A 12,338-nucleotide genomic window follows, 5' to 3' on the forward strand; every position below is an offset into this window, starting at 1 on the left:
TTTATGAATATCTAACTTTAAAAGAACAATTTAAATACTTCGTATATAATTTTTTTTATCAGTTCAAACTTTGGTGGACAACGTTACAATATTTGTGCTGACGAAAGATAGCTTTTATTGTGACACTAACGTCACCAACTTGGCTCGGACATTACAATTATAAATAAATTAAAAAAAAAGCAAAAATAGAAAAGGAAAATAAATTGGAAACTTCCCAAGTTAAAAGCCTCTCTTCACCACAGCCTCATCTCTCTCTCTCTCTCTCTCTCTCTCTCTTTATTTTCTCAACGGCTTCCTCCTCACCCCCACCCCCCACCCCAATCCCGACCCCACCTCCCATCCCTATGGGGTTGCAAAGCTGCTACACCTGAATCAATTATGGTTCAGATGTGCTCATAATTGTATGCATATACATACATAAAGTACATATATACCTTTCTTAGGAAACCCTAGATCCACCCCCTAAAGCTTCTTGTAGGATCTGGTTATTAGGGTTTTCCGAACATGGTGGGTCCTACACCGCCGCCGCAGCAGCTACAAATTCAGACACCTTCTACGGCGCCGCCGCCAGCCATGTTATCAGCTGAAGATGAAGCTCTTAAACGAAACACTGATTGCGTCTACTTCCTCGCTTCTCCTCTTACATGCAAAAAGGTTCATCTCTTTTCCTTTTGTTTTAAATTTGATTAATATAGCTTACGTTAGGTCCGTGTTAGTCAGAGTCTTTTTAAAAAAAAATTAGATTTGTATGTTAGTGTAGGGATAAGTGTGAGATTTAGAGAATTTGTAGGCAGAGGTGGAGTCCGGATTTGAAGTTTATGGGTTCTGATATGCCGCATAACTCATAGCTTGTTTAGTTACCGAGCTTGCAGTAAAAATATTTATATATATTTAATGGATTTCATAATACAAATACAAGATCTAAACAAAAGCTACTAAGTTCGTCCGAAGAATTTATATATAGGATTCATATGGCTGATTCGAATTAGTTTGGGATTGAGACCTAGTAGTTATTGTTGATATGATTTGATTAGATCGTTCTATGGACCTGAACTAGTTGAAGATCTGTGTTGTGATGGACAAGACTTGTTTTTTTGGTGTTTTTTATCCAAGGTGATTGCTTTATTTTTTTTTTTGAACTTGAGCTGCTTACTGTTTTTAGGCGGATCTAGGATTTGAACTTTATGGGTTCTGGATTCTAAGACGATGACCATAACCGCTAGCATTATTGGGTTCTGAATTTAATTTTTGTACATATTTAGTGGATTTCCTAACATATATAGAGTGCCTACATCCGTCACTGGTATTTAGCTTTGGGTAAACCCTAGCATTCTAGAAGCTGTGATATTTTTGTTGGTAATTGGACATCAGCTGTCGTTTGAACTTGGGACTACCAATGCCTGATTCTGAATTTCATGTTCCTTTTTTGTTGCTTGTGCTATCAGATTAAAGAAATTATCTTTCTTTTGCCCGGAAATCTAAAGAAATTTAAATGAGCTGTGTGTCCTCGAGATTTTCCATAGTGAGAAGCCATTGCTCTATGCAGAAGGTTTTAACATATATATCTAGAAGTCTTTAATTTAAAACACTGTTGTCTTTTGGTGTCTTTGTGTATTTGGAACTATCTATTTTAGGGCAAGATTGACGCTCTTGGGAACAGTTAGGTTTTTGCTATTTGCCGTTTTGATACATATTCTCAAGCTGCTTGTTGGTTTGTTTTCTTAATTAGAAGTGCGTATCAAAGATTTTGGTTTTCCTTTTAATCTATATGATGGTTTTGAAATACTGGGCTGAGAGTCAATATCGGAGCAAGTTTAAAGTTAAGTCTTGGAGGCCAAAAATAAGTAAACATGTCATTATTATCAATCACATTTGTCTTTATTATCTACAACAGAATGTTGATTTAACATCTGAACTGTCATTTGATTTAGCCGGGTTGTCTAAAACAAAGTTAATCAATGCACACTTGCGGTAACTGAACTTTTTTCTCATTAAATCATCTTTTTATAACTAGTGGGTAAATGACAATTGTTGCACAAAAGCAGTTGGCATTGTACTTTTATGGTATCAATATTTTTGTGGGTGAGTGAATACCGACGTGATTGGCTTCTCCATGATTTAATAATGTTCTAGGTGATTCAATCTGCGTCTTTGTTATGTACGGACCTAGATCAACTTTTACTGACGCCTTAATTATTTTGTCAACAGGGAAGCGATTGTGAATACCGCCATAGTGACGTAGCTCGGCTTAATCCTCGAGATTGCTGGTACTGGTTGAATGGAAGCTGCTTAAACCCAAAGTGCGGTTTCCGGCACCCTGTGAGTCATTTCTTCTCTAACATACTCTGCAATCTCAACATCTATGTGCTATAGGTACCGTGATATAAAATTAGCAGTTTATACTTTTATTAGTGAACAAAGAGTGTTCCGTGTAAGCTAATTGTTGACATGATAGTTAACAATCTTCTTCTTACAGCCGCTTGATGGATTTTTGGGAGCGCAAGTTCAAACTCCTACGGGATCTTCTGTACCTCCAGTGGCATCTGTTGCACCTACACCAAATGTTCCATATGGTTCTGGTAAGCAAGGTGTGCCCTGTATATTCTTCCAGCAAGGCTTCTGTTTAAAAGGTGATAGGTGTCCGTTCTTCCATGCACCGATCTCTGTATCTAACAAAGCCCCACCCCATCCTTTATCTACTGCATCTACTGAGAAAACCCCTTTTAAGAAGGCATTTGGTGGGCTTGAAAAGTGTGTGCAAGGAAAGACATTTTCTCAAGCAAATACTTGGAAGTCTGGGGAATTGCCTGTACAAACACAACCAGTTAGGAAGCTGGGAACTCATTTGTCCAAGAATGATGCTGCCTTTAATGAGAATGTGCTGCCACCAAATTCTGTCATTGATGTTGTGCATCACAGGCACAAACCAAAAAGTGTGCCTCCTACGAATGGAAATCCTATTGGTAGGTCCAACAGAATGCAGCAGTCTGTCAGGTTTGATGATCACAGCAGCATTCAGAACAAGGATGATGAGATTTCAAGGGAGCTTTCACCTGGTTTTGATGTTCTTGTGGATGATGAGCTAAGAGGTAATGCTTTCTATCAAGCTGAAGATCAGTATGGCAGAAATGAGGGGAGGAATGAATACGATATTGGCCACTCTGCCGATTACACTTCAGTAGCAGATATTGACCAAGATGCGTACCATGATGTGTATGGGCTTGACTCTCACGACAGGCTTCCGGGTCGCTCTGGTAGTGTGCAGCATAGAGCTTCTTCTGAGCGAATACAAGGGGAATCAGCTCATCTTGAAAGGAGACGCCATGGTAGAGTGTACAGCCCTGAAGAAGTTCGAGAGTCAGATTTGAGACATCGTTTATCAAAGCATAAGAGGGTTAATGGTTTGAGGTCGGTCATTAGTCATGATTATAAAAGTGAAAAGCATGCTGAAGATCGAGGCTACCAGAGTTCCAGGAGGGATCGACACCATTTACCGTCACATGATAGTTCCGTTGCTAGTCGTCTTCGAGGAAGAATAAAGCTACCAAGTAGACCATCCTCTCCAACTAATGGGACGGACATGCGGTTAGATAGGGATATGGATAGGGCTAGAGACCGTGGCAGGTTATCTTTAGAAAGGCCACAGCTTTTCTCTCAACAGGGAAGGCTTCGAGATAGAATAAAGGGAAGAGTGCAGGAGGATCTCAATAATGCTGGAAGAAATAACAGTGGTCCACGCCTAAGAAGAGATATAAGTGAGAATGATTCTGATTTTTCTGGTCCACGAAGTCTTGCAGAACTTAAAGGTCGTAAAACTGCTGAGACCAGTGAACAAAATGTCAACGAGCAACAGGCCCTAGGGAAGCGTAAGTTACAAAAGCATGATGGCTATCAGCAAACTGGAGGCGATCTATCATTTGAAGGACCAATGCCTCTGCAAGAGATCCTGAAGAGAAAAAGAAGTGAAACGGGCATGAAATCTGTTAAGAGTGAAGACTATCAACATGAAAGAAAAGCCCACTCATTGGTAACTTCCTCTATCTCCAGGAGCGGGTCTGACCTTGGGCAAAAGGAAGAATCTGATCCTGCATCAGGTAAGAAAAATGGGTTTCAAGAGACAATAGCAGCTGGTCATCAATCTCCTGTGCACCATGGTGCAAATGAATTTGAAGCTGAAGAAGGGATGCTTGTGGAAGAAGAAGATGATCAAGACACCGAAGGTCATGATCAGAGAGATTATGATTATGAGCAGGTTGATGGTGAAGACTACAATTTAGATGAAGGCGAGAATGCTGACGCTGGTGAGGAATACCTGGATGATGATGACGATGATGGAGATGACTTTGCAAAGAAGATGGGCGTTGTTTTCTCGTAAACAATGGGATACGTCATTTGCTCTGAGCTGTTGCTATGGCTGTAAGCTTTTGTGTGCCATTTTAGGCTGGCTCGAAATGAGCAAATTCAACTACTCTACTGATTTTATTTTTAGAAGTAGAGAGCACTCTTTTTCTTGCCCTTTGCACTATCAGAAATTTTTCGTCTTTGTATTTATACTTGAGATGGAAAATTTTCCATCAGTTAGTGGCACTTGGCAGCTCTATAGTTTTGCCAAAAAGGGTGTTGACTGTAAGTCTGTAACATTAGAGGATTAATAAGAAAAATGTTTGCTATATCTTTTCTCCTGAAATTGGTGCAGCTGAAGCTTAGTTGTAACTTTTTTCTTTTTCCTATACATATTTGGTAGTGACATTGTTACTTGTGAAATAGAACATGGAATCCTACTATTTTAGGAACAGGTCCTTTTTTGTTTTGAAATATAGCTCAAAGTAACAATATAGAACAATGAAAAACAAGGTAAGAGATATAGAGAAAGAGGAGAGATTCTTGAATATGTCATTAAGCATACAAATATGTCATTGAATATGTCATTAAGCATTTGAGAAGATTATGGAGGAAGAGTAGACATCCACAATAATTTGAATTTTCTTATAACACTCTCCCTTGGATGTCCATAGGTAATGTGTCTCGTTAAAACCTTATTAGAAAAAAACCATATGGGAAAAAAATTCTAGTGAAAGAAAAAGAGTACACCTCGTTAAAACCTTATTAGAAAAAAACTATATGGGAAAAAAATTCTAGTGAAAGAAAAAGAGTACACATGTTTAGAAATACGCCTTTTGGTTGCCTCGTTAAAAACCTTGTAAGGAAAATCCAGTGGGACAAAATCTTATAAGGGAAAAAGAGTACAACACGTATTAACTCCCCCCGATGAGAGCATCAATTCACATCCTTGAGCCTTTGCATCCCAATCTTGTATACTAGTTTCTTGAAGGTTGACGTCGGTAGAGATTTGGTGAACAAATCAGCCATATTATCACTTGAACGGATTTGTTGCACATTGATATCACCATTCTTTTGAAGATCATGTGTGAAAAATAACTTTGGTGAAATGTGTTTTATCTTATCCCCTTTTATGAATCCCCCCTTCAATTGGGCTATGCATGCTGCATTGTCTTCATACAAAATTGTTGGTAGTTTGTCACACTTCAAACCACATTTGTCTTGAATAAGGTGTATTATAGACTTCAACCATACACATTCTCGACTTGCTTCATGAATAGCAATTATCTCAGCATGATTAGATGAACTAGCCACGATTGATTGCTTAGTCGATTGCCAAGATATGACAGTGTCTCCATATGTAAACACATAGCCTGTTTGAGATCGAGCCTTGTGTGGGTCAGATAAATACCTAGCATCGGCATAACCAACAAGATTGGGACTGCAATCATTGCCATAAAATAATCTCATATCGGTAGTCCCTTTTAGATACCGCAATATGTGTTTGATTCCATTCCAATGTCTCCTTGTAGGAGCAGAGCTATATCTTGTTAAGACATTAAATGAAAAGGTTATGTTAGGCCTTGTAATGTTAGAAAGATACATTAGTGCACCAATTGCACTAAGATATGGTACTTCGGGACCAAAAATCTCTTCATTATTTTCATGAGGTCGGAATGGATCTTTATTTATATCGAGTGATCTCACAACCATCGGGGTACTCAATAGATGTGCTTTATCCATATAGAATCGCTTTAAAATCTTTTTAGTGTATGCTGATTGATGGGCAAACATTTCATCTTTCATTTCAAATTCTTTCTTTAAATAGTCTACTGCTTTAGGAAGCACCCTAGGAGTTCCAATGATATTTAAATTATCAACATACATGACGATTATAACAAATTTAGATTCATATCTTTTTATAAAGACACAAGGACAAATTAAATCATTCTTGTACCCTTCTTTCAACAAGTACTCACTCAGGCGATTATACCATATGCGCCCTGATTGTTTCAATCCGTATAAGGATTTTTGAAGCTTTATTTAATAAATTTCTTGGAAACCTTAATATGCTTCAGAACAATTTAAATCCTTCAATGATTTCCATTATACGCATATCACGTTTTTCTTGCATTGCCAGATTAAAACCTGAAATGACTACATCCACCACAGGAGAACATGCTTCTATATAATCAATGCCAGGATATTTACAAATTTTCTTGTGACACAAGTCGTCTTTATGTCTATCGACTTGACCTTTTTTTCGCACAAGAACACATTTATACCTCCACTAGCTTTATACTTTCAGGTGTTGGGACTATCCGTCCAACTTTATATTTTTCAGGTGAAATCAATTTTCATTGCGTATTTTTTATTTGGCCAATCATTTATCTATCCAAATTTCATGATAGATTTGAGCTCAAGATCCCCGTCAATATTAATAATATTGAGCGCTACATTATATTAATAATATCGTCGACGATCATTTTATATCGGTTCTACTGTTACCCAATAAAGACATAACTTATTGAGATCTCTTTATCTTATTATTTTCAGATACCCGAGCCTCTCCCATGAGGTCTTATGAAGTGTTATGTCGTGGTGCTCTTCTAGAGCACTTGCCTTCTTATTATGACCATCTTGAACATTTGCTCCTCTTCTTCTTCAAGGAGTTTTATCTTTGGAACCGATTAGTCTATTATGCTTCATGCATTCCATATACTCCACTCATTATGAACTTTATTTTATTTGGAGCATTAGCAGCTGAATATGACATTTTACTTTGAGTCAGCAAATACGCCTAGCAATATTTTGCAAATGAATTATCACTTGAACTTCAAGTTCACATTTTCTCGTACGAGAATCTAGATGTACTCATAATAATTCATTACATGCATTACTTTTTCAGCTGCTCATTTTTTCCCCCTATTGTTGGGATCACCAACACATATCCCTAGCATTATTTGGGGATCCATCTTTGTGCATTGTGGTGGAACAATTAAATCATATAGCACATTCATATTTCTAGATGGAAATTATTTGGTTCCTGACCCTGAACCGATTGTGATAGGGAGAACTTATCATAACTTGGCTAGATGCGTACACGTGTTGTATATTAAATAATACATCACATACCAAATTTTATTTTGGCAGTTTTGTTCTCATGACCAATGGTTTAGATATAATTGGAGGCATACAATTTCTGCTAAATCAACTTGGATTTAAACCAGTATTATCAAGATAAATCATCATAATTTATATTCTGGAACTGTGCTCTAATAATTTGAGCAATCAATCTTGCAAAAGCTAAACTCCAAGTTGATAACAAATGCACATGTGACCATAGAATAGATGCATCTATTAAAATCATATAATAGTAAACGGTCCACGTGGCAGGTGACTGGGCCCATATGTTTATCACCTTTTATTCGTTCCAGAAATCAAGGGATTCAATCCCAACCTTAACTGGTATATCATGAGAATAAGCAGCACAAGAGAATTCTTGAAGAATCTTATATTTCTTCAATATATGCTAATATAAATCTCAATTAATTTTTTGCATCATAATTGAACAAAGATGGTCAACCGATCATGCCAACTAATATTTGCTTTAGTAAACCTCTAGTTTACTTGTGACATGTGATTCCACATCAGCATGCTTATATTTGTGTAGTACAAATGGAAAGAAAATCAGGTAATCTTTTATATTTACCCGTTATGATTATAGAAATATGAAGATATTCAGTATTCATTTCATTCATAGTCTCAATATGCCAACCACTTTGACTTATACATTTGAAACTCAAAAAGTTTCTTTTGAGACTTTACAATATCAATGTCGTGAATAATTTTATTCATTCGGGTAGTAACAAATTAATTTTTCCGGAGCTCTTAACAATTTTTGTACTACAAGATCTTTTGTCACACTATTCATATGGTAAATGTCTCCTTCACGGAGAAAATTATATTATAATAAATTGTCATGGTCAAAATCACCATAAGCAAAATTATTTCTTGCTTTAATTTTGCCTTTAATAACCTTTTATAAGGCACAACACAATATTTTTTGGCGTATCACATGTACGCGACCAATGACATATTCATGTAACCACACAATAATATTTATTCTCTTTATTTCACTCAAACCTCCCTTAGAGATGAGTTGTGTGATATTCATCTAATCATGCATTGCGTGTCTTTATTCATTACTTTTATCACATATTGCCACATTCACCTTTAAGAATGAGTCTACATTCTCAATGCTTATCACAAGTCACATTCTCTTCAAAGAATAGATCATAATCAACGGCATGCTCTATTATTTTTCATACCAATTTGATGGTAAACATTGCCTTCACATTTTGAAGGACTATTTTGAGAATCCTTATTGTTCTCTTCATAGTGATGATTATTATTATTTTGATCTTTGGAACACCCATGTTCATTATTCAACCACTTGTCTTCATTTAGACTAATTATGCGCCGCTACCACATTCACTTCAAGAATGGAACTTGTCTTCATTTAGACTAATTATGCACCGCTACCACATTCACTTCAAGAATGGAGCAAATCAAGTGGGACAATATTCATGCCTTTTCATGAAAAATATATTATTTTTCTTTAGTCATTATTATATCATAAATATGGTATAGTAGGACTCAAACCCAATATCTTACCAATATAAAGGCATGTTAGGCCATAATGAATTGGGACTCAAACCCAATTCTTATCATCGTGGAGCATCAGGACTTGATCATGATGTCTTACTCTCATGGTGCATTGTGACTTGAACTCATTGAAGTTGATATCATTAATAACAAAGGATAAAAATAATTTCAAATCCGAACGAAATGCTTACCTCTTGAGTTAAACTTTTCATAATGTCATTTGGATATAATTCTCATCAATGGATTTTTGTTTAATCAAATCAGCTAAGTAATTAGTGTCAAACAGATATATGAAAATATAAAATAATATTGAAAATTCACATGTGGTCTTTGCTGCAATAAGCTTACTTCAAGATGAAAGTGATATGACTAGAACATTAAAGAAAAATGATGTATCAAATAGAATAATATAGTACTACTAGTTACCATGCACTTTTGTGAAAGCTAAGTATTATGCTCTCTAGAAAAATAAAGAGATATAGCAGAACCTTTAGGTTAATCAAAGAATCGAAAAAAAATAGGGAACAAATCTCTGTCTACTATCTACTATTATATGCTTTCCATATAGAAATGATTCAACATGTTAATTTGATAAGAACTATCATCAATGAAAAATTTGGTGTAGTACATACTTCATGTACTAATATTTTATCTTATTAAAATAAAATAGTTACGAGTATTAGTATTATTATTATATTATATTTGACAATAAACTATGTATAATCATTATACTAGGCATACTAAAATCGTATTATAAGGTAAAACCATAAGCATACATAATAAAGTATAATTTTAATTTTGTAGATTATTTAATATACCGCATACCACATATTATTTAGTTCATGAAAATTTAACAAGGTGACATCCTTAGCAGCCACATAAATATTAATTTTCTAATAATCAGACCATTGCTTATTCTAAATAGTGGTACAAACTTATCTGGTTTAAAACTCGAACTTGTTGTTGTAGGAGAAAGATGTGTCTGTAACACTACATACCTTTCTGAATAAAATCTGGATAATTTTGACAATAGATCATCGAGATATACCTTACCAAAACTGGAATTCAACCTTGAGGTTAGAGACTTCGTGCTGATAACGTGTTATGAAATATAGCTCAAAGTAACAATATAGAACAAGGAAAAACAAGCTAATAGATATAGAGAAAAAGAAAGGAGAGATTCTTATTTCTTCTTCAATTGTGTGTTTCTTCCTATCTATTACAAGACCTTTATATAGGCATGAAAAATAAAGAAAAATATGTCATTGAATATGTCATTAAGCATAGAAATATGTCATTGAATATGTCATTAAGCATTTGAGAAGATCATGGAGGAAGAGTAGACATCCACCATAATTTGATTTTTCTTATAATATTTTTGATATAGAAAAAGCACAAATGAGTTTTAAGGTTCTGATTTCCTATTCGGAAGACCATACCCCGGTGATATGCAGCATAGCCCTTGCATCCCTTTTCCCACTAACTGGCTAATTCAGTTTTTTAAGGCTCGAACTTGAGACATTTAGTTAAGTGATGAAATTTCAACTATCTCATCACATTCCTTGATGATTCCTTGCACTTCTCCAGCTTTGATTTGGTGGTACCAGAAAATGGAAATCACCCGTATTGATATTCTACTTTCTAAAATTTTATTTTTATTTTTTGATTTTTCATTCGTTGTTCGATACCAGTATTGGGGACTAAGAAAGTTCTCATGTTCTAAATTTTGTTTATAATTTCGTTGTTGATAATTTAAGCGTTCTGTATGCCAATATACACGTAGTTATTCTCTAATAAAATGCAATATCCCTCTTAAGGCAACTAAAAATGCACTTGTCGTTAAAAGTATTTTCATGTCATTTTTGTACAGTTTTTCCAAATACCGATCCCCCACTTAAAAGATACAAAAATCACATAAGTTTTTTGGGAAAATAATTTTCAAACGAGTTCTTTTCATGGTTGAGGCCGTCTTTTTCTTCTTTTGATCCCTTTAGACACGTTTCTTCTTTTCAATTTAGGTAACGGTTAACGGAACGAAAAAGAAAGGAAAGAAATAGCTTACTCAACTCAAATAGTTAATCGCAATTAAATGACAAAAGCATATTAACTTTTGTCATTAACTAGTATCTATAAACGTGTGTTGCACGTTAATAATGACACGTGATGATTCAAACATTTATTTCCATGAAGGAACAAAAAAAATTAATTAATGGGAGAAATTTCATGTATAATAATACAATAATCTTTTACACTAGCATAATACATGAATTTAAAATAAAAGGACATCATCAAAATTTACACAAACGATCAATTTTGTTGTGTTAGTTAGATAATTATGTATTATAGTGTAAACGTATTTAATGTGATGGTATCTTAACGAATACTTCTTTGTGGACAATATATTTTTGTGTATGTTTCCTCCTAATGCTTTGGTTGCTCTACTTTAACCAAAATTGTTGTTGTTGATTTCGATATCCCTCTTGAAAGTGCAATATACGTTTGTTTGTGCAAGAAAGTATATTGCGGTAAAAATAGTTTAATATTTAGGATGTTTGTCCTTGTGCTTTATTTGTTATATTTGCAAAATATAAACATACTAAAAATTATTTTCACACAAATTTAAAAGGATATTCCTTAGTTTCGGAAGACGAAAGTTGAATTCAAGGATAAGAATATACTTAGAAGCACATTGACCAGTATCATAATTTTTGCATGTATGACGTTATTGTCAAAACTTCTATATACCATCTGTGTGCTATTACATAAGCTATTCGGTGTATCTAAGTTTTTCAGTAGCATGACTGACATAATTGTTTTTCAAAGTTAACCTATATGCAATGGAATATCAATTTTAACTTAGTCTATTATATATACGGTGGCACTAGCATACGTACGAAATAATAAATTTGACAACAAACATGTATGGTAGAAGGCCATTTGATATTAAAGTATTTAAGTATTCTTGTTGGTAGTAATTATTGGTATCATTTTCTACTGAGTCAGAAACTGAAAAATATTTTATTTTTATTATAATCAATCAATCTTTTATTTAGTTGATCAACATATTCATTTCTTCTAGCTAAAATATCTTTTTAATTCTATCATGTGATTTGCACAAATTGCGTTTTAATCTAATGATAGAAATATTTCTCTTATTAAATGCACTATTATTACCATTGGGATTGATAACCAAGTGTTCATGAAAAATCAAATCATCTTTTATTGGATGCTCTTCTTCGTTTCCGGCACGAAGCAAAAGATATCGAATACTGAATCTGTTCTTACTTTATATTTCTTATCAGTTGAATCTTTTTCATTTGAGGCAGAAG

The 12,338-nt window shown here is 34.6% G+C and overlaps 1 protein-coding gene across 1 annotated transcript; it reads left to right on the forward strand.

The window, feature by feature from the left end:
• The first annotated feature begins 260 nt into the window (after positions 1 to 260).
• Positions 261 to 4,687, forward strand: LOC104097122 (zinc finger CCCH domain-containing protein 17). Its single transcript, XM_009603648.4, has 3 exons — positions 261 to 654; positions 2,209 to 2,319; positions 2,477 to 4,687. Exons 1-3 carry the CDS (start codon positions 505 to 507, stop codon positions 4,373 to 4,375), a joined length of 2,160 nt encoding a protein of 719 aa, XP_009601943.1. The 5' UTR covers positions 261 to 504; the 3' UTR covers positions 4,376 to 4,687.
• The last annotated feature ends 7,651 nt before the right edge of the window (positions 4,688 to 12,338 follow it).

The sequence above is a fragment of the Nicotiana tomentosiformis genome, chromosome 4 (assembly GCF_000390325.3).
Source record: "Nicotiana tomentosiformis chromosome 4, ASM39032v3, whole genome shotgun sequence".
NCBI classification, from domain to species: domain Eukaryota; kingdom Viridiplantae; phylum Streptophyta; class Magnoliopsida; order Solanales; family Solanaceae; genus Nicotiana; species Nicotiana tomentosiformis.

Coding starts and splice junctions, on each gene's coding strand:
- LOC104097122 (XM_009603648.4), top strand. CDS start 505: ATGGTGGGTCCTACACCGCCGCCGCAGCAGCTACAAATTCAGACACCT. Junction 655..2,208: donor CTCCTCTTACATGCAAAAAG/GTTCATCTCTTT, acceptor TTTTGTCAACAG/GGAAGCGATTGTGAATACCG. Junction 2,320..2,476: donor AGTGCGGTTTCCGGCACCCT/GTGAGTCATTTC, acceptor TTCTTCTTACAG/CCGCTTGATGGATTTTTGGG.